The sequence below is a fragment of the Lathamus discolor genome, chromosome 21 (assembly GCF_037157495.1).
Source record: "Lathamus discolor isolate bLatDis1 chromosome 21, bLatDis1.hap1, whole genome shotgun sequence".
Classification (NCBI taxonomy): Eukaryota; Metazoa; Chordata; class Aves; order Psittaciformes; family Psittacidae; genus Lathamus; species Lathamus discolor.
The window spans coordinates 1,720,373-1,741,162 of record NC_088904.1 but is presented as its reverse complement, the minus strand read 5'-3'; the positions used below and the strand labels follow the sequence as shown (position 1 = coordinate 1,741,162).

Below are 20,790 nucleotides of genomic sequence, written 5' to 3'. Positions count from 1 at the left end.
CTGGTGGGCGGGGCAATGTCACCGCTGTCATCCAATCGGCTCCTTCCATTCTCTGAGCGACGTCTCGCCCCGCCAATAGGCGGGGCGAGACGTCGCTCAGAGGATGGGAGGAGCCAAGCGGCTGTGGTGGAATGTGGCGGAGGCGACGCGGGCGGCGGCGGCCCAGGTTTGGGGCGTTGGGGGGAAGGATTATGAGGGCTGTGGGGCTGAGGTTGTGGGGTGGGAAGCGGGGCTTGAGGGCTCGTGGGGGTGGGAGAGAGGGCGAGGGTTGGGTTTGAGGGGTTGGAAGTGTGGGGCGGGGGGGGGGGGGGGGGTTAGGCCTGTGGGGTTGTGGGGCTGGAAGAGGTTGTGAGGGATGGGGGGAGGCTGTGGGGCAGGGAGGGGATGTGGGGGATCGCGATGGGGGGGTTGTAGGGCTGGAAGGGGCGGGGGGGTCGCTATGGGGGGGTTGTAGGGCTGGAAGGGGCGGGGGGGATCGCGATGGGGGGGTTGTAGGGCTGGAAGGGGCGGGGGATCGCGATGAGGGGGTTGTAGGGCTGGAAGGGGCGGGGGGGATCGCGATGGGGGGGTTGTAGGGCTGGAAGGGGCGGAGGGATCGGGCTGTGGGGCTGTGGGGTTGGCTGTGGCAAGGGGGGGGGCAGCTGGGGCGTCCCTGCCCCATAGCGGGGTGTCACTGCCTGCAGTGACAGGCTTGGGATCGAGCATGGCCACGGGGTCACAGCCACCGCCCCTGCTCCCTCCTCTCCCCCCAGGACGTCCCCGCAGGGATGGGGGTGTCCCCAGGACTAACCCGCAGTGCGGCCATGGCCGCCCCCCCCCATCCCCATAGCACAGCGCCGGGGCTGCGCTGCTGCAAGGCTCCTTCCCCTCGGTCCCCCTGTGCCGGGCCCTGCCCTGCTGCTGGTGTGGGTGCGAACCCTCCCTGTCCTGGTGCCGCAGGTGCTGATCCCCGGCTGCTCCCGGCGCCCAGCTCCGCTCGCAGGGTCGGGGCAGCTTCAGCTCCGCAGCCATGTCCACCTTCCGGCAGGAGAGCGTGGAGGACTTCTATGAGATGGGGGAAGAGCTGGGCAGGTGAGTGCCGTCCTCTGTGCTCCGGGGGCTTCTATGGCTGCAGCCCTCCCTGCTCGAGCATCCTCACTGCCTGCTGCAGCCCCCGTGGTGTCCCTGTGCCACCTCTGTGCTGTGCAGGCAGTGGGGCTGGGGGCAGAGCCAGGCACCTCCAGCAGCTGTATATTAACAAAGGAAGGTGTTAATTCACTTTAAACTCGCTCCTATACGTGGGCAGGCCCAGCAGAGCTCCTGTCCTACCCGGGTTTGGTCAGAGCCCTCGCTGCTGCCTGGCTCTGCGCCTGTGGGACAGATCCGGGGTGAATCACTGCCTGAAAATGGGATTTAATCATCGGGATGCAGAGACTGCGGCGGGGGGGTGGTGTGGGGGGGTGGTGTGGGCTGGGTTTGGATCCTCCAGCGCTGCCTCAGCCGCACCAGGACTCAGGGGCTGCCACAGCCGTGGCCCCAGGGCTCCTGCAGGATGCTGCTTCCCAGCCCTGGGAAGGAATTGAGCAGCAGGAACATTTTGGGTGGCTTCAGTGTTTGTTCCTTTAAAAGGGGGGGAGCTTCTTGGGCTTTGCTCCGGGTCCCCTTCCCTTGGGGCTGCAGCTGCATCCTGCAGGAGCCCTGAGGACGGATGTGGTGCCTGGGGGCTGGATCCCACCTGTGCAAGGCTGGTTCCTGCCTTGGGGGGGGGCTGCGGGTGGCCCTGGTGATGTAGGGATGTACAGAGTAGTCTTGGGTCCGGGCGCCAGAGAGGCTGATGACGGAGGCTGATGACAGGACCACACGTCACCATGTGCTGGTGGGGATGGCCAATGGCCGGGGCAGCAGGGAGGGGACAGGGCAGCCCTGGGAAGTGGGATGGATCCAACCTAGGGGAAAGTCATTGAGGGATCCTTGTGTGCGTCCCGGCAGAGGGGCCATGGGGGGCTCAGCTGGGGCAGAAGGCACAAGGGTGAACTGCACAGCGCCTCCCACCCTCATAGCGGTGCTGACCCCGCTGCCCAGCACACACCAGCACAATGATCCTGTCCTCACCTCCTCCCTGCATCCCGCAGCGGGCAGTTTGCCATCGTACGGAAGTGCCGGGAGAGGAAAACGGGCCTGGAATACGCGGCCAAGTTCATCAAGAAGCGCCGGCTGTCGTCCAGCCGCCGCGGCGTGAGCCGGGAGGAGATCGAGAGGGAGGTGGACATCCTGCGGGAGATCCAGCACCCCAACATCATCACCCTGCACGACATCTTCGAGAACAAGACGGACGTGGTGCTCATCCTGGAGCTGGTCTCGGGCGGCGAGCTCTTCGATTTCCTGGCTGAGAAGGAGTCCCTCACAGAGGAGGAGGCCACCCAGTTCCTCAAGCAGATCCTGGACGGGGTGCACTACCTGCACTCCAAGCGCATCGCCCACTTCGACTTGAAGGTGAGGGCTGGGATGTGCAGGCACCCAGAGCTCAGCAGCTGGGGAGCAGCAATGAGGATCCAGGCTCCTGTGGAGCTGGCTCTGGGATCTCTCCCTGCCTGAAGCTTGTGGGGTAACCGCCGGCTCCTCTCCCCCTGCAGCCAGAGAACATCATGCTGCTGGACAAGAACGTGCCAAACCCTCGGATCAAACTCATTGACTTCGGGATTGCCCACAAGATTGAAGCTGGGAATGAATTCAAGAATATATTTGGGACCCCAGAGTTTGTAGGTGAGCTCCGGCTGGCGGCGTTCCTGTGGGGCTCCAAAAGCTTTGGCTTAATCCCAGAGAGATGCCCAAAGCCGTGGTGTGTGTTGCCAGGGTGAGGTCATGGGGAAAGGCCTCTTTCCCCCAGAATAATCCTGTTTTCTTCCCTCGTTCCTTCTAAAGCCCCAGAAATTGTCAACTACGAGCCCCTGGGGCTGGAGGCTGACATGTGGTGAGTGAATCCCCTCCCTGTGGGTCTCCCCTCCTGCAGAACATGTGGGGAGCTCTGCGGAGCTTCAGCCTCATCTTCCTCTCTCTTCCAGGAGCATCGGGGTCATCACTTACATCCTGTGAGTATAGGGGGAGTCTGGGGCGGAGGGGCTCTGCAGGGCGAGTCCCCTGCTCGGGCTGTCACCTCTCGGGGGTGTCACAACCTGCTCTCCCCGCAGGCTGAGTGGAGCCTCCCCCTTCCTGGGGGAAACGAAGCAGGAGACCCTGACCAACATATCTGCTGTCAACTACGACTTCGACGAGGAGTATTTCAGCAACACCAGCGAGCTGGCCAAGGACTTCATCCGCCGCCTGCTCGTCAAGGACCCCAAGTGAGAGGCAGGGAGCAGAGCTGGGGGTTACCTTGGGAGGGGGACGGTCCCTCCTGCTGCACTCTCTGTGTATGGCAGCTCCCACATCTCCTGTCCACGTGGAGTTTAGCTCTGAGCCTGCCTGTGCCCATGCCCGTGTGCTGCTTGTTTCTAAATCCTGTTTATCCCCCCACTTCCCTCCTGCTGCTGGTAGGATTTGGAAACCAAAGTCTCTCCCCTGTGTCAGGCACGGGATGAATTCTGGGATCATAGAATCATAGAATAGTCAGGGTTGGAAAGGACCTCAAGATCATCCAGTTCCAACCCCCCTGCCATGGGCAGGGACACCTCACACTAAACCATCCCACACAAGGCTTCATCCAACCTGGCCTTGAACACTGCCACGGATGGAGCACTCACAACCTCCCTGGGCAACCCATTCCAGTGCCTCACCACCCTCACAGGAAAGAATTTCCTCCTTAGATCCAATCTAAACTTCCCCTGTTTCAGTTTGAACCCGTTACCCCTTGTCCTGTCACTACAGTCCCTGACGAAGAGTCCCTCCCCAGCATCCCTATAGGCCCCCTTCAGGTACTGGAAGCTGCTCTGAGGTCCCCACGCAGAGGGTGCAGCAGCTTAGCTGAAAAGGAGGGAAAAGGCTATGGAAGGGGTGAAGGCCTCACCCGAGCACCCAGGAGCAGTGGTGCTGCTTGATCAGACGTCAGGCAGGAGGTTCCTGCAGGCTCTTTGGGGTGCGTTTACCGTGGGGAGGCTGCATGAGGCCTGGTTGCTGACTGCAGCCCCTGAGCACAGCGAGTTCATCTGGGCCCATCCGTGCTCCAGAGGTGGTCGGATCTGAGCTGCTTTTCCAGGACTTTGACAGGGAAAGAGGCAGCGAAGCCTCTGCCCCTCGGTCGCAGCCTGGCTGTCTTTGCAGGAAGCGGATGACCATCGCTCAAAGCCTGGAGCACCCTTGGATTAAGGTGAGAACTGAAAGAATCAGCACTTTCTGGGTGTCAGACACCCGAGGGGTCTGGGTTGGGTGTTGCAGACCATAGGTGGGTACTGCACCTCATGCCTGTGGCCATCCCTTTCCACAGGTGATCAAGAGGAGGAACGTCCGCAACGAAGACAACTGCAAGAAGCCCGAGCGCCGCCGGCTGAAGACCACACGCCTGAAGGAGTACACCATCAAGTCCCACTCCAGCATGCCACCGAACAACACCTACATCAACTTCGAGCGCTTCTCCAAGGTCATGGAGGAGGTGGCTGCAGCTGAGGAGAGCCTCCGAGAGCTGGAGAGGAACAAGAAGTCCTTCCAGGAGGACATTGAGGCCCTGCTGTCCATCTATGAGGAGAAGGAGTCGTGGTACAAAGAGGAGAACGAGAGCATCAGCCAGGACCTCCGCCAGATCCGGCAGGAGCTGCAGAAGACGGAGGCCTTGAAGAAGCAGGCACAGGAGGAGACCAAGAGCGTGGTGCAGGTGGCCAACGGCCTCAAGAGGCGTTACCGAAAGCTGGAGAACCACTACGAGGCGCTGGCCAAGCAGGTGGCCTCGGAGATGAAGTTTGTCCAGGAGCTGGTGTGGTCCATTGAGCGCGAGAAGCTGCAGAGCAGCGAGGGCGACGGCAGCATCCGTTAGCTGGGCCGGGGCTGGCTGCCTGCGGGATGAGGTGGGATCATCCTTCCCGAGCCCCCTGCTCACCCCAAGAGCCACTCCACCAACAGCCTTTGGGCTCGCAGTGGTGGGGGGGGCTTGTTCCTCCCTGGAGACCCCCCTCAGGGAGCTGCAGTTGTGCTCACCTGGGTTTTGGCTTCCTGCGTGCGGCTCTTGCTTGGCTTCACGTCCCTGTGCTCCCCTGGCTGCTCCCCGCTCCCGGCCACAGTGCTCAGGGACCAGTTCCCCCCATCCCACCCAGGGCCTGGCTTCTGGAGTTGCCTGCGGGGCTCTTGGTGAGGGGAGCCCTCTCTGTACCCTGGCAGCAGCTCAGTGCCTGCCTCATGTGGTCCCCAACATGCTGCACCCCTATGGGTGACCCCAGCTGTCCCCTGTGCCCCCGGGTGCATCGTCCCCCCCTGCCCCAGCCCTCGGTCCCAGGGGCACTCCCCCCTTTAACAGAATAAAGGTTTCCGTGCACCGGGGCGGCCGCCTTGGCTCCTGCCATGGGAGGATGGTGGTGGGAAGGGGGCAAGGACGTGCTGTGCGGTAACAGCTCCTCTGCTATGCCCACCCGTGGTGTTGGTGCTCCTGTCCCAGAGGGATTCCTTAATCTGGGAGGAGAAGGGATTTGTTTTGGGGCAGGCGAGTTCCCTGCGGGATTGGAGGGAGCTCTGAGCGGGTTGCAGGGTGCTCCCAGGCTGGAGGAGCACCCCGCTCCTCTTGCCTCACACCATGGAGGAGTCCTGTGGGCTCAGATGGAAGCATGGTTCTGGGAGCTGGAGAAGGTCTGTGGGATTTGGGGAGGCCCCTGGGGCTCAGGGAGGGTTCCAGGGTTTCTGAGGGTTCCCTGCCCTTTTCCCCACGGATCTCCCTTTGGCAGGAGACCTGCCAGATCCCGGTTTGGATAGGAGCAGGGTGGATAAGGAATTGGTACCAATATTGTTGAGTCAGGAAGAGTCGATAAGCACAGGGCACAGCTGGTGGCTGGTGCGAGGGGAGCCCCAGCCCCCCCGGGACAGGGGCACAAGGTCCCAAATTGCCATTTCCTCTGGGAACACTGCAGGCTTTCCGGCTGCCCTCGGCCCTCTGCTGCTGGAGCCAAGATTCAGCTGAACTTGATCCGGGGGAATCACCAGCCAAATCCCGGCGGATGCGCAGCATCCCTCCGGCTCGCCAGCACCCGTGCAGGGAGGCAGCAGCGGGTTTCCTTCCAGCTGAGCTCCGGGACTGGGGGAATTGCCCAATTTAGGCTTTATTTGTTGCTCCAGTGCTTCCCTCCGGGCTCCTTGGGGTGGAGGGGACATGTCCCATGTCCCGTGTCCCTGTCCACGCCATTCCTTGGGCAGCCCCATGTGCTGCTGACGTCCCACCGGGTGTAGGTTTCATCCCAACCCGTGAGGCACATGGGGCCAGGGATAATTTTAGTCTGACCCCATTTTTCCAGGCCAAGGGTCTTGGCACCCAGGGGTGCCGCACGGCGTGACCGCCTGGCTGGTGGCAGCTCCCGGCGCAGAGCAGCATCGGTGCCACGGCATTTGATCTGGAGTCCTGGATATTTGATCTGCTCTTACAGAACCGATTCGTCACCAGAGCCGGCGTGTGAAGGGATGTATGGAAATCCTATAGCGACAGTTGGTCCCAAGCTGTGCAAAGTTCACATAGTGCTGAGGCTTCCCAGCTGCTCCTCGTGCCGCAGGTTCCTGTTTCATGCTCCCAAAGGCTCTTGGAAGTCACTTGCCGTTCACCCCGGCCGGCACAGGCTTCTCTCTGCAGGTACGCTGCTCCAGAGGGGTGCTGGAGGAGATCCTATCCTGGGGAATGGCCAAAGATAACACCAGAATGTTTTAAAAGCAAGATTTGGGGTGGGTTTGGTGAGGGTTTTAAATTGCAGAGGGAACTCAGATGGCTCCGATGCACCGGGTACCAGTGCAGAGGGGGGGAAATACCGACTGCTCAGCGTGGAGGAAGAATTATGGGGGAGACCTTGTCCAGGAGGCAAATCCGATGGGGGCACCAGATTTCACCCATGTGACAAACCAGCACGTGCTGCCTCAGTTCCCCTCTCGGAGCTGGAATTGCCCTGGAATGTTTTATGTTCTCTGTGGCCAGGGAATACCAAAGTGCCTTTTTTAGGCTTCAGTTTCTGCCTCCTTGCAGCAGCTTGAGGTGAGGGGAAGGGCTTCCCTCGTGGAAGCAGACTGGTTTTGCCCAGCCCATCAGGTGGGAGCTAAACCCATCTGGGGAACCCTGAGGGAAACCACACCAGAACTCACTGCAGAACAGAGCCAGGGCTTTGGGATTTTCCTACTGGGAAACAAGCAATGTAGCCATGTCAAATGGACTTACAAGGTACCAGTGACAGGTTGCAGCTTTGCCACTGACGAGCACCCAGCCCTGTAATGGTGTAATGAGAATGTTGTGGGTGTCTCCAGGCACATGCATGTCACACGAGGAAATTTGCCTCTTTATAGCTTGTGGAAGTGTGGGTGATGCCATCACTATTCCTGCTTTGTTTCTGGCTGCGGCATTCCATTCCAGCCAGACGATTGGAAAATCTCAGTGTTAACACAAGGATGAGGTGGTTGGATCCTTCTGGTGGCTTAAAGCACCCCTTGAAACCAGCTTGGTGGGCATTTGAGGGTGATCTGTGGCAGCTGCTTTTCTGAAGCACTGTTTCTAATTAAGGCATGCCCAAAACTCTGCCAAAGTGATCCGTGCTGATGCCACAGACAAGTTATTTCAGTGCCCAGAAGATCCCTGTGCTCACCCCACGTGAGAGGTTTTACTTTAACCCAGGAACCTTTGGTGCGTGGTGCAATGCACATGCTCCAGTGCAGCAGTTCAATGGCACTTCCTATCTTTAGCCAGCCCATCTCAATTGCAGATTGGCACATCTCACCCATCTCACCATGGTATTCCAGCCCAATTCCAGGCACAGCAGAGTGGGGAGGTTAGTATTAGCTTGGAGCAAGGACAGCATTGGTTCCAGGTTGATCTTGGTGCTCTTCAGGCACAACATCCCTTTTGCTTTCTCAAGCTCCTTATGATCTGTGGTGTGAGTTATTGCAATGTTGTGTTTGCCCAGTTACTGCCCCACTGCTCACTCACAGTGGGAGGCATCTTTTGGTTCACTGAAACACTGACAGGAAGCCCATCACCAGAAACATCAGGAAAACTACTGCCACATTATTTTACTGACAATTTCGCTAGGAAGGGAGGACACGGAGGAGTAAGGAAGCTGTGGGCTTCCCATAAACTTACCCAAAGCATTTGTAACAGCAGAACCTCCTGTACTTAGGTTTTACAGTTGCAGTTTGCTATCTGGCACCGTAACACAGGGTTTTGCCCTAAACGTCACCCACTTTGACACATCCACCTCTATAGGACCCCTCTGCAGGCACATCACCAACTGAAGTTCAGCAAGGCAGGAATCTGGGACCAAATAACATCCTCATTTGGGTGGTGAGAGGCAGAAAGAGGCTTCTGTCCAAACTTCTCACCCAGGGAGCACTCAGCTGCTGGCTGAAACGGGGCTGCGGTATCTTTATGTGCTAATTTGAGTGTGAAGTGAGAAACGCCACAAAGCAGAAGCTGACATTAAGCCGGTTTCATACTAGCACATTATAAATAGCTTCAGTGCTGTTCCCCTCCCACCATCGCATGGAGAATCCCACTCTCACTGGGACTCCTGAACCAGGCTTCCCGGTCAGGGTTACCACTAAAACCCAAGACACAGAGTAGGGCTGACACCTCAAGTGTTGTGTTTGGGGAGTTTTGTGCCTGTTCTTCTCACAGGAAAGGTGACTGACATTAAACAGGACCTCAGATAAAGGTTTGAAATGGGTTTTTACTGAACTGAGATGTTATAAACAAGCTGTTACAGACAGACTCCATGTCTGCAGAAGCACATGAGCAGAAGAGCCAGTTTTTCTCCCAGTGCAGCTCTACTTGTTCATTATAAAAATGCATTTTCAACTTTGGGATAAGCCAGAGGAATACAAAATAAGAAAGTTAAAAAACCAAAAACAAAACCACCAAACCAATCCTGTCCAGAGGTGTGAATAAGTTACCTTCATTCTTCAATTATATACAAAAGATACTTTCCAAAGGACAGTATAGGACGAGTTTACACAAATAAACCCTCCTGCTGACTGCAGTACTATTTACATCGCGCTGTACACAGGTCTTCCAGGTCTTTGAGATCCTAAAGAGCAAAAGGGGAAGTGTGAGCACTGGTGAGCAAGAGTGGGTCATTCCCTAGTCAGCACCTCTTGTCCCACCCCATCTATGGAGGGACCACATTTACCTGTCAGCAGTTCAAAAGCTTGTTGTGAATATCCTCAAAGACTTGGTTGTAGAGTTCATCTCTGGACTTGAGGCCATCTAAATAAACTGGAGGTAGAAGATGTAGGTTTCTGATCAGAATAAATTCCTCTAGATCAGTTTTAAACTACTTCAGATTGACCAAACAGAGCAAAATTTTCCAGTTGGAAAATTGGAAACCCAGAACCATCCTTAAAAACTTGTGCCCCACAAAGTCTCTTATCCCACTATAAAGAATGTGGTTTGTCTCTTTTAATATGAAACAAAGGGAAGAAGTCCTGAGCTGTAAAACTGCATGTGTCTGCCGAGGGGCAGAGTAGGCCAGGATTAGAGCTTCCCAGTACAAACGAACTGCAGTGAGGCAAAGGTTCTAAGTTCCCATGAATTAAATGACTGACTTCCTTAAAACCCAAAGCCCAGGGTGCTTGGGGAGGGGCTCACCAACATCAACACCACAGTCCTCCATTGCTTTCCTGTGTTTCAAGTACATGGGCCAGACGTGTCCATCAAAGAGACCCGGTGGGTCAGGAACGGTGTAGTTACGTGTACTGCAAACAGCAAAAGAGGCAAAGAACATCAGGATGCGTTATCCCTGCCCAGGACAAGATGTCTTTAATGTCCCAACCCATTCTGTGGTCTGTGACCATGGGGAGAGCACTGCTGCTTGCACACTGCGAGAGCCTGAAGCTGATCTCACAGCTCTTGCTGGAATTGATGTAAAAGTCAATTATCACAGTCCAGTTTCTCATCAATAGTTGTCTGTTTTGCACCAAGTTTATTAAGGGAATACAGAAGCTGCAGGTGGCCAATGAAGGTGAAGCAGTCTCCAAGGGTTTACTGATGCTCATAGGGGAAGAGCTGGGCTTGTTGAGCCTGGAGAAGACTCCTTAAGGGGAGACCTTAGAGCAGCTCCCAGAGCCTAAAGGGGCTAACAAGAAACCTGGAGGGGGGCTTTGGTCAAGGAATGTAGGGACTTACGAAGAGTCTTCTTACCTTCTCCTCCTTTTGCACTCATCATATGGAACTGCCAGGTAGTAGCGTAAGTCAAAGAGATCTATCAGTGGTCTGGGGTAGGGTAGAAAGAAAGAAGGTGTCTATTTTTTTTGTCAGAGAACAGTTAAATCACCCCTGAAAGCCACAAAAATCTCTCTGCCTCTCCCATATTTGTGTCTGTTAGAGACAACAGAAGTGCAAGTGTCCTCAGTAAGACACAAGCTAATATACAGCAGGTTTATTCACCATAGAACACAGGGTTTGGAGGTCAGAATGGTGCACCACATAGTCTTCCCATCCAAACACCTCCTGCTGTGGGGAGGTCAGACACTGGACTGGGAAGCCCTGGATTGTGAACTGTGCCTCTTCCTGATCATTTGCCTTAGCAGAGGATTGGACTAGATGATCTCCAGAGGTCCCTTCCAACCCTAATGATTCTGTGATATCCAGCTCTAGCAGAAGGCTAAAGCTGTGGTCAATCTGATCTGCACTGACTTACCAGACCACCTGGCCTGCTGTGCTGCAGCACATGTGGGCACACAGGTTTGGCAAAGGCAGCTCATCAGCTCCTGTTCTTTTCCAGAGCTGGCTCTACTGCAGCTTTCTGTGTCATGCTATTAGGCTGAAGAAACTAAACCTAGAAAAATCCTTGAAGCAAACCTAGTTTGAACCTGGTGGGACTCACAACCTAGGAACGTTGCACAGATGCTTAATATAGCATGAACTGAGCAAGCTACAGGTCCAGGATTATGGAAAAGCTCCCATTAACAAGGCAGAGCTTCAGAGGCGTTTGTAACCTTCAGGAGATACCAAGAGTCACCTCGCTGGGGACAGGCCAAGAACACCCAGCAGTGTGCCAGCACATTCCTCAGTTGGCCGTAATGGCTGGGCCATGACTGCCATTTCACATTCAGTTTGGAAAGCTGGGATGGTGCTGCCTTGTCTGACGGCTCAGAAACAACGCTGGGTTTCTAAGTGTCACAGCTTGTTCTCTTGAAAGAGTTTTGTAAACAAAATTGGAGTTTGGAGCCAAGAATCTTTTCTGGTCACAGTCATAGCACGTGATTTCTGCAGGGTGTATATTTAGCTATTGGGAGTTTTCACTGGAGTCTCCTCTCTTCCTGCAAGGCATTTTCCCCCCATGTAAAGAAGCAAAAAGGCTGATCTGTGCTCCAATTTACAATTAATTCCTAAGCTCAATTTAATGTCAACCACATTTATCACATGAGGGAGCTATTCCTAAATTCCAGGGGAGATTCCATGCAGAATGGATTATCTCCTTGTCCTCATCAATGACCTCTGTTTAGGCCTCGTGGAGGGAGGGCAGAAGGGAAGCCTGTGCCACCACTGCTGGCTCAGTACTGATCTACAGCTCCCCATGCCTAGAGTTCAAGGGCATGCCCTAAATGAGCTTCCTGCGTTACCTTGAGAAAGTTGCCTCATGCACCTCACTTTTCCCAGCATTTACTGGGAAATTTTCCATTGGACATGAGAAAAATTCTTGTGCATGATACCTCAGAACAAGACAGGAGGGGTATATTAGTAAAAAGGAGGGTTTAGCCCCGGCAGCAAGGATCTAGTGTTCTTCCCTGGCAAACTGTTAATAGTTCCCCAAACCTTACTTGTAATTATAAAGCAGGAAGCCTTCAATGACCAATATATGGGTATCTTTGGAGGCTGGCTCTTTAGAGCCAGGCGTAACATTCACCCCATGGGAACGGGCAAACTTCACTGGGTTCTCAATCCAGGCACGCACAGTGCTCACCATTGCCTCCATATCCAAGGAGTCCAACACTAGTTAGAAGAAAGGGGGTGGGTGGGAAAAAGGTACATGATCAAATACCATAGAGCACATCGCTTGAAAGTATAAAATAGAATGAACTTGTTAAATTGAAATTACAGAAATTTACTGTTAAATCTTTAATAATTAAAAAGAAAATACTTAGGAAAAATATACATTACTGCATCCTATAGCGAACACTGCTCTTACCATCCCATTGTTTAAAGCCGTCTTCCCCGACTTCTATTTGATCTTGTGGCTGAAATATAGTGAGCAATAAAACATTGCTGCAAACTCAGCGTGATCAGTTACCTAAGATCCGATCACAACCTGGACATTACTGCAATACACAACAAAGCGAGTGTTCACTTAACAACAGTTACAGACCCTGCTTGGGCTACATTCAAATACAAGTTCCCGTTTTCAGCAACCCCAGGAGCTGTGAGGAGTACCCTTGGCTCGGTCAAGCCATTTGGGGCAAAGTTCTAGGTTAGTAATTCAATATGGTGCTATTAACCAAAACAGGACAGGTGCCTGCTTATAAGTCAACACATAAAAGAACTTAAAATGCAAATACAGCAAGAAGTGACTGCTACAATTTACATGTTCAAGAACAGCTATTTTAACTCCTAATACAAATGCAGGTCAGCAAAGCAAGACACTTGGTCACTAGTTATAGCTTTACTAGCTACTTACTAGCCTAGCTACTATAGCTTTACTGGCATTTGTCAACTAAGCACACTCATGAAAAGCTATAGATCTTTATGGAGACTCCAACAGAACTTCACTTTCAGGGCTCATGTTGACCCTGTATACATGAGGCTTGTGGCACGGAAGCTTTTCAAACGAGCGTCCCCATTTCACATGCTCCTGCAGAGAGGACAAACTGGTGCCAGAGCACCTCGCGCACTGGGGGACAACAGAGGGATGCTTCCAGTGCGTGGCCACATCGCTTGGGCTCCCACATACGGTGGGGTCCAGCTCTGTCCTTCCTGGGAACCCTGCAGGGACCAGTGATGGGGTCCCTGCTGCTCTCCCAACTCAGCACAGGGGCACACAGCTTCTGTGCATTCATCTTCAGCAATCTCTCAACCGGGTTTCTGACACAGAGCTGGCAAAGCTCCCCAGTGCAACTGTATTTAAAGCAGCAGAGGAACAATTAAATCCCGTATATTTAGATAATAAAGTGTATTTAGATTAATAAGGTATTATTTAGAAGCAACATATTTAAATAAGAGGGAAAACCCAACATGGAGGGAGTGGTTTGCGCAGAGCACAGCAAATGACCCCTGACAGAAGGCAGTACTTTGACCCAGTTAGATCCATTGCTACAAGTACAGGGAGCTTTGGCCGCAGCCATTCTGGGGCTGCAGCCACCGACACCTGCATCAGCATCTCCTTCCCTGCCCCCGAATCGCGCAGAGGAGCGGACAGCTGCCATCAGAAGGTCGCTGCTCCTAAGCCAACAGACCCGGCTTGGGGAACATGCACGAGTACATAAACCCGGCGCGCTGGGGCCTACTGCGGCTGCCACCGCGCGTACGAGCGGCAGCTGACGCCTTAACCGGGGGCTCGGCGTACCTTGAAGAAGTCATCCTGGTGCACCACGCAGCAGTTGGGCAGCGCCTTGACGAGCCTCTTGGTCAGGGTGGTTTTGCCACCGTTGGTGACCCTGCGGGGAGAGGGGAGACGGAGCCGGGAGCGCCGGGAGCACCGAGACCCCGGGGGAGGGACACCCTGAGGGGAAGGCGCCCCCGCCGTTTAAATTTCCCGCCAACCGCAGCTCCGGACGCCGATTGGCTGCGACCGCCCCTTCCCTTGCCCGCCGCGCTCAACGGCCGCGCTGAGGGAGCCGCCATCTCCGCCCCCGAGCCGGGGGAGGCCGCCTCAAGATGGAGGAGGCGGCGCGGCCCCCGGGGCGAGCGGAGCACGGGCCCCGGCCGGCGTTCGCCGCTCTCCCCGTCCCGTGTTGGCCTTGAAGGGTTTAAACCCTCGCCGGGTGAGCTCTGGGAGCGCCTCCAATGAATCGTCGCTGAGGGAGGCTCGCTCGTTCCTCAGTTTATGCCCGCGAGCCAGCTTTAATTCGAAAGGCCTCAGTAATCTCCCTCTCCAGGGACCTCAGGTCTGTGCTCACTCCAAGGCGACAAATCCCGCACGCTGCCTCTAACCTTGTGCGGCCGCGGGCATGCCCCTGCCCCGGCTCGCACACAGGATTCCTTCCAAAGCCTGCTTGGTTTTGGACAAAATGAGAGCTTTTCCTAGCCCATCCATCCTATCTGGAGCGGATTTTCCTCTTCGCCTTCCAGGGAAGCTTTAAGAAGCAGAACTCACCATCTTTTGCCGTAGTTGAGGCACATTGCTCCGTCTGACCTAGAAACTGACGGCTGTTTCAAGCCTTTCTAGACCTGCCTATAAGCCTTGGGCATGCCCCCCCCTCTCTATTTAAGAGGCACAAAGAGCCACAGCATTCCTGGCACATCCCTTCACAGCCAGGTACACCACCGCCAACTCAACTTACCCGCAGCAACGAAACAAGGAGACAAAGCAACACCGAGACACCAAAACCAGGCACTCACCCTCCGATGCCTATGATGTACTTCATCTCCTCAGCAGGAACGCGGTAAGAAAAGAACTGAGAAACGCTACAATCACTTTCAATGGAACAAACCTGAACCTTCCCCTTTCCTACCACCTAACCCTACCTCTCCTCCCTCTTTCACTAGGGCAGACCCCGCTTCGCCCTTCATTTATAGGGGCCGCCCGCAGCGCCCGCCCCTCGGGCCGCCCCTCGCCCGGTGGAGCCCTGTGACCATCATGAGCCCCGCTCCGCCGCCGGGGTCAGGCGCGCTGCCCCGGCACCTGTTCCATCCGCCCCCCCCGCGGCTGCCCCCGCTATAAATAACCCTTTGGTGAGCCCTTGCTTTGCCTAACTTAGTCATTGAGGCGGGTGGAAATGTCAGTGCGGTGCCTTTGGGGGGTGCGAGAGGGTGTAAAGGGTTGGGGTTCCTTTGCCTTGAAGCCTTCCTCTTCATTCCTCCTCTCTGCCATCCCAATTTCATTGTTTAAAACGCGTCCAGGAAGTTTTTTGCTTCCCTAAAGTTATGGTAGGAAAAGTAAGGGAACTAAATGATATTTTTTATTCGTTTTAGGGAAGCTGTTCGGGGAAATGGATATGCAGAGGCTGAGGAGTGAAGCTTTGGACCAACATCTTCAGAACTTCTAGGAGGGGCTTCTTGAACACTTTATTCTCTGGCCATAGGCACAAATAAATGAATATACAAATACATAAATAATATAAAATGCTAGGAGCTTTCTGGAGGGCCTCCTGCTCTGCAGTTCACTCATGTAAGGTAGTGCTTTTTAAGGTAAGTTAACTACACTAGACTGCTTCCTCAAGTGAAAACCTCTCACCTCATGTGGAAAATGGGCTTTAACTGTGTCAGATGCTTCTAAAACCAGGGCTGGCTTGAGAGGTGTTAGGTGGAGGCAGAGTTGGCCCTGGCTCTGGATGGCTTTTCAGCTCAACACAAGGTGCGCAGTATATGTTTTTAAATAAGAGCTTGTCTAATAGGGCTTAAACCATCCAAACCATTGTGTGCTTTTGTTCTTCCTTCTTATAAAGTCAGTCTACAGAATCATTAAAAGGCACGCTCAAGGATTCTGTGTCCTACGCTGGTTTGTAAAGCAATCATAAAAGCCTTAGTAACACAAATACCTTGGTGCGTGGTGTCCTGTTCCTTCTCTTTGCTGCTTTGGAGCCTGCAGAGCTGATTCTTGCACTGTGATCTGGTGCTGATAGCTGGGTGTGCAGCACATATGGGCTGTGCAGGCCTTGCCCCTGGCTGAAGGGGCATTCTGGCAGCAGATGTGCTGGGAAGCTGTCCCATACACTCTGAGTTTGGAGCTCCATTAGGCAGGACAACCCCTAAATAGCACAATGACCATAGAAGCCTATAGAATGTTTTAACTTTGGCAGTTAATATTATCTCTTTCCTCTGATGTGGTATCCTGTGGCTTATTTGGATCCCTGATATTTTGTGGATACCTTTTCCTCAAACTGTTTGGCATCATTGACTTTTATTCAGAACAACTGTTCCTAAACTGTATTTAACTTGATTTTTCTTCAGGCCTGCAGAAGTGTTTTGTGGTCTAAACTCTCGTTTGTCTCACTGCAGCTATGTCAGTTGATCTAATAAAAGATGTTACTTTTGCCCACAAAGCTTCTTCATGCTTATCAGCTGTTAGGTCTAGGCCAGTGCTTTGATAAAATGAGCTGATCATGAATAATCATAGAACCATAGCATGGTTTGTGCTGGGAGGGACCTTAAAGCTCCTCCATTGAAGGCAAGAAAGGACTTTTTTTTAAGATAGAATCTGATAAATTCATAATGGGATTATAGCGAATGTTTGTTTCCAGCCTAATGTGTTGTCTTAATTCTGTCTGTCTTAAGGTATAGACCGGAGCCAGTGTTGCCACTGTTACTGTTTATGGTCAACATTAGAACACTCTCTGCTTGTTCCTGGAGATGTCACTTGCAAATTGTACTTTCAGCTTAATTCCCAAGGTAGCCACATAAAATACTTGTTTCGGAGAGATTTGGAGCTCGGATCTTTGACTCTGATGGAGATGAGACTCAGGGAAGTCAGACATCCAGCAGCTGCCCATTGCTTTAAGCTCAGCATTCCCAGGGGAGAGACACCACGTCAGCCTCTCAGCTGATGCAAATCATCCTTGGGCACTGAAGTGGAGTGATGCATGTTTACACCAACTGAAAATCTGACCTCAGCTTAGCTCTCTGCTCAGGTTTTTCATGCCCTTCACTGTGTTTCTCTCCTGTCCATGAGCTAGGAACGTGTCTTGGCTCAGAAGGCAAAAGGTGTGTTACCTCAGTGTTCATTTTACCATGTTTGACCTTACCTACTGGCCAAAAATCAGCAGGCTCTGAAGTTCAAGTCAGGAGGAACCACTGGTCTTGGCTGCTCCTGATCCAAACATAGAGTTGTGCTGATCCAAATGCTTTTGGAACATGCCATCCTTGAGGGGAGTGAAACCTGTGTTCTGCCCTGTTGGGATTTACTGGTATCACCATGCTTCAGAAACACAGGCTGGGCTTTCGCATTGGAAAAAGGAGGTTTTGGCCTAAAATGCGTCAAAAGAAACATTTCTAGTGCAGATAGCAAACAAAGAAGGGTTGTGCTGGTAGCAGCAGCAGGTTTTAGTACTTGGCTGAGTTGTTTGGGATCAGTGAATTCCAGAACAGTGAAGACGCATTATCTCTATAAAGAATGTTCAAACTTTGTTGCTTCTAAAAAGCAGAGGAATGAAGGACAGGAGGCACATTTTGTAGTTGTGATTGATTTGGTTTGGTTGGTTTTGGGTTTAGTTTTTAAGCTCTGAGTCACAAATCTCATTTCTGTAGCTCTCAGTGTAAAAGCTCATTATTGAAACCTTTTCTTCATGGTCCCTCAGTGCTCCTGTGCCTGGGTTTGTTTTTAAGCCACTGCCATGGATTTTCTCTCACCCCTGTTCATACTCACACACCACTATAGTAAAACAGTGTTCACCCACATAGCTCACATTCCCAAATGGCCTCAGACTCGGCGGTGGCGTGTCCCTGCCTGTATTTGGAGAGTACCAGCACTTCAGCTGCCTGCTGCCCCAGGAACAAAAACTGTCTGAAATGAGCAGTGACAGTTACACTCACCAGCTACAACAGACTTCACCCAACCTGTGAAAATATGGCTATGCAAATGCCAAGTGTTCATAAATGCTTTTTTTAGCCGCAGTTCTCAGTGAGTTATGCTTGGGGCATCTGAAATTTCCTTGTTTTGGGGCTTGTTTATCCTGCAGATACGTTATCTACTTGACATGTCACTGGTACAAATACCATTCAACAGTGTGCTTCGATCAGGGAGAGAAAATGTGCCCTCTCTTTATTTTTAGAATACTAATGTTTACTAAAGGTTTAATATTCATCTTTGTTAAGACTAAGATAAATTGGGCAGAAGCCAGTTCAAGTATAGACTTGAGCACTGCCAGGGATGGGGCAGCCACAGCTTCTCTGGGCACCCTGTGCCAGCACCTCAGCACCCTCACAGGGAAGAGCTTCTGCCTAAGAGCTCATCTCAGTCTCCCCTCGGGCAGGTTCAAGCCATTCCCCTTGGCCTGTCCCTACAGGCCCTTGCCCAAAGCCCCTCTTCAGGTTTCCTGCAGCCCCTTTAGGCACTGGAGCTGCTCTAAGGTCTCCCCTTCAGGAGCTTTCTCTTCTCCAGGCTGCCCCAGCCCAGCTCTCTCAGCCTGGCTCCAGAGCAGAGCTGCTCCAGCCCTCACAGCAGCTCCATAGCCTCCTCTGAACTTGCTCCAACAGCTCCACATCCCTCTTTTGTGTTGCCCCAGAGCTGGATGAGGACTTCAGGGGGGCTCTCCCCAGAGTGACGCAGAGGGGCAGAATCACCTCCCTCAACCTGCTGCTCATGCTCTGTGGATGCAGTGCCACAGGAAGGCAAAGTCTTTATGTTCAAGCCCAATCAGTCTTAGCTCAAGTGCTCTCACAGTTAGTTTTTCCCAAAGCTGTGTTCTGAGTGGGTAATACTGTCCAATCCTTACCCATTCCAGGTATGAAATCTTGCAGCTCATTTTCAGGCAATATTAACTTCTATCTAGAGGCTGACTTTTCCGTTGTGGTTGTTCTCTTTGACTAAAAAAACCCCAACCAATCTAAACTGCATTTGAACTGGAATGGATTAGCTTTCTTTCATGCTTCAAACCTCTCCTTAAAGCGCAGCTCTTCAGCATTCCCTTGTTAATTTCCAGTAGTGTGTTATTCAGGAGAACAGACTGCATTTGGTCATGCTAGATACTTACACAAAAAGTCTCAAACATCCGGAAGAGTTAACTCAAGGTGACAAAACACTGAACTGTGCTAAAAAAAGAAGGAATGTTCTATCCCTTTCTCTCTTTTCCCCTGCATTATCACTTCTTTCCCTCCCCTGGGCTGTGATTCATTCAGCTGGCAGCCCGAAGGACATGTGCACAGTGTGCAGCTGGATATTTAGCTACATCTCTTAGCAGTGGGGAGTGAGAGGCCTCACCACAGGGTGATTCATCCCATCCTAAAACAGGTGAAATCATCTCCTGTCATCGACTGGAGAGGGAACCTACAGATTGATAAAATTAGGGGTGATGAATCTCATCCCTAGTACTGAGCTGAACTCTTTGGAGAAGTTTCTCATTGTTTTAAGATGGGAATCTTGGTTTTTATCAGTGGCATATCGTGATTAGCAATGATGGCAAACACCTTGGAAAAGTCTGTGCTGTAATTAGCATGTTCTTTAATATTGCCCCATTCAGGAGCCACAGCCCTTTTAAAGGGAAGAATGGGAGCACAATGCACATGTGGCAGAAGAGATTTCCCCTGGGGTGACAGTTTCATTCACAACTCAGGTTTCAGTACTGAGGAGTGGGGAAATACTGACTTTTCATTCCAACTGCAGAAGAGAGGTCTGGGTAGAAAGGGGTTGTATGTTTTGAGGGGAACACAAGCTTTTTCTTTAGTGTTTTGAAATTACACAAAATGGGGATGTTCTGGGTGTTTTTTCTGCCTTGAAATTAGAGCTGATGGTGGAGTAAATGTGAGATTCATAAAAGCAGCGTGCAGTTTAGGTGGGTTTCAGGCACCTAATTCAAGGAAAGTGAGTCATGAAAACTGTGTCCTTTATGGAGAATTTATAGTGTCTAAACTTCCACTAGAAAACTTGCAGAGATTTTACCTGTTGTTCTGATCTTGATCTTCATCACAGGTGCCACCACCTTGGCTAAAAGAAATCTCGATTTACATATCCCTGGATCCCATGTCCAACTGAGAAAACTGAAGTGTCCCAACTCCTTCATCCGCCAAAGACCTTCTCTGGTACCTTCAGAGCAGACCTGATGCACAGAGCCATGCACCTGGTAGCACAGCAGCAGAGGCTGGCACATGCACACTGCAGGACACTGCAGCACAGGGGAGTTAAGCAGTGACAAGAGCAGTAAACTATTTAAGGTTTAACATTTCCTTCTCATTCTGCAAAAACCCTTGAACCAACAATGGAATCCTAATGACAAGATTCTGGGGTTTTTCGGTGCCTATCTTTGAAAGGACAGCCAGCTTGCTGCAGAGGTCCTTTAGAATGTCTCTTCCAGGGAATATTCTTTTAAGATTGCTAAATGGAAGTAATAATAAAGAACTTCAATCAGTCAGATAGAGGAATGTAACGTGGCTAACGGAAAACTACAGTGAAGGGTGATGGAAGGGTATGTTTGCTGTTGAGGAAGGACATCATGTCTTCTGACTGGGAAACTGTTGCTTTGGTAGGGTAGCAGCTAATCCCATTCCATGTGGCATGGCCTAGTCATCACACGATGAGCTTCTGAACTTTGTCAGCTCTACTGGTTGCATTCTCTGTGCTTCGTGCCAGGTTTTGGCATTCCTCAACCAAGATTCCCTGTCTCCTGTTTTGTCAGCGTTGACCAGATTCCTTCATGACACACCACTGATGCTGGCGGCCTTTTGATGCAATGTGTAGTGAAAGACATGTTGTTGATACTGCTATCATTTTGCATTTTGCAGCAGCACAAGTGCCAAGGAGGACTTGGACTTGCTTTATTCAAGGGAATAGCATCCAAACACACAAATCCATTGTATTCGCCATATGGAACCAAAATCAAAATAAAATATCTGGACAAAAACAGGGA

The 20,790-nt window shown here is 52.2% G+C and overlaps 2 protein-coding genes and 1 long non-coding RNA gene across 4 annotated transcripts; 2 read left to right on the top strand and 1 right to left on the bottom strand.

Annotated features, from left to right (window-relative positions):
- The first annotated feature begins 85 nt into the window (after positions 1 to 85).
- On the top strand, positions 86 to 5,442 carry DAPK3 (death associated protein kinase 3). Its single transcript, XM_065658871.1, has 9 exons — positions 86 to 166; positions 940 to 1,071; positions 2,112 to 2,472; positions 2,613 to 2,742; positions 2,902 to 2,950; positions 3,042 to 3,068; positions 3,168 to 3,320; positions 4,237 to 4,282; positions 4,400 to 5,442. Exons 2-9 carry the CDS (start codon positions 1,010 to 1,012, stop codon positions 4,940 to 4,942), a joined length of 1,371 nt encoding a protein of 456 aa, XP_065514943.1. The 5' UTR covers positions 86 to 166; positions 940 to 1,009; the 3' UTR covers positions 4,943 to 5,442.
- A 3,347-nt stretch (positions 5,443 to 8,789) lies between these two features.
- On the bottom strand, positions 8,790 to 14,793 carry NMRK2 (nicotinamide riboside kinase 2). The gene is made up of 8 exons (XM_065658879.1): positions 14,633 to 14,793; positions 13,638 to 13,728; positions 12,267 to 12,315; positions 11,899 to 12,070; positions 10,277 to 10,348; positions 9,725 to 9,831; positions 9,267 to 9,352; positions 8,790 to 9,164 (listed from the first exon to the last, which is right to left on the bottom strand). Exons 1-7 carry the CDS (start codon positions 14,656 to 14,658, stop codon positions 9,270 to 9,272), a joined length of 600 nt encoding a protein of 199 aa, XP_065514951.1. The 5' UTR covers positions 14,659 to 14,793; the 3' UTR covers positions 8,790 to 9,164; positions 9,267 to 9,269.
- On the top strand, positions 13,656 to 20,790 carry LOC136003337 (uncharacterized). 2 transcript variants are annotated; one of them, XR_010608070.1, is made up of 4 exons: positions 13,656 to 14,676; positions 15,206 to 15,421; positions 16,508 to 16,621; positions 19,857 to 20,790. It is a non-coding gene; the product is annotated as an uncharacterized LOC136003337 (long non-coding RNA). The 2 variants fall into 2 exon arrangements; XR_010608071.1 differs by lacking the exon at positions 16,508 to 16,621 and having other exon boundaries at positions 13,664 to 14,676.

Coding starts and splice junctions, on each gene's coding strand:
- DAPK3 (XM_065658871.1), top strand. CDS start 1,010: ATGTCCACCTTCCGGCAGGAGAGCGTGGAGGACTTCTATGAGATGGGG. Junction 2,743..2,901: donor TGGGACCCCAGAGTTTGTAG/GTGAGCTCCGGC, acceptor TTCCTTCTAAAG/CCCCAGAAATTGTCAACTAC. Junction 2,951..3,041: donor GGGCTGGAGGCTGACATGTG/GTGAGTGAATCC, acceptor TCTCTCTTCCAG/GAGCATCGGGGTCATCACTT.
- NMRK2 (XM_065658879.1), bottom strand. CDS start 14,658: ATGAAGTACATCATAGGCATCGGAGG. Junction 12,316..13,637: donor ACCAGGATGACTTCTTCAAG/GTACGCCGAGCC, acceptor ACTATATTTCAG/CCACAAGATCAAATAGAAGT. Junction 9,832..10,276: donor GAGTGCAAAAGGAGGAGAAG/GTAAGAAGACTC, acceptor TGCTGTTTGCAG/TACACGTAACTACACCGTTC.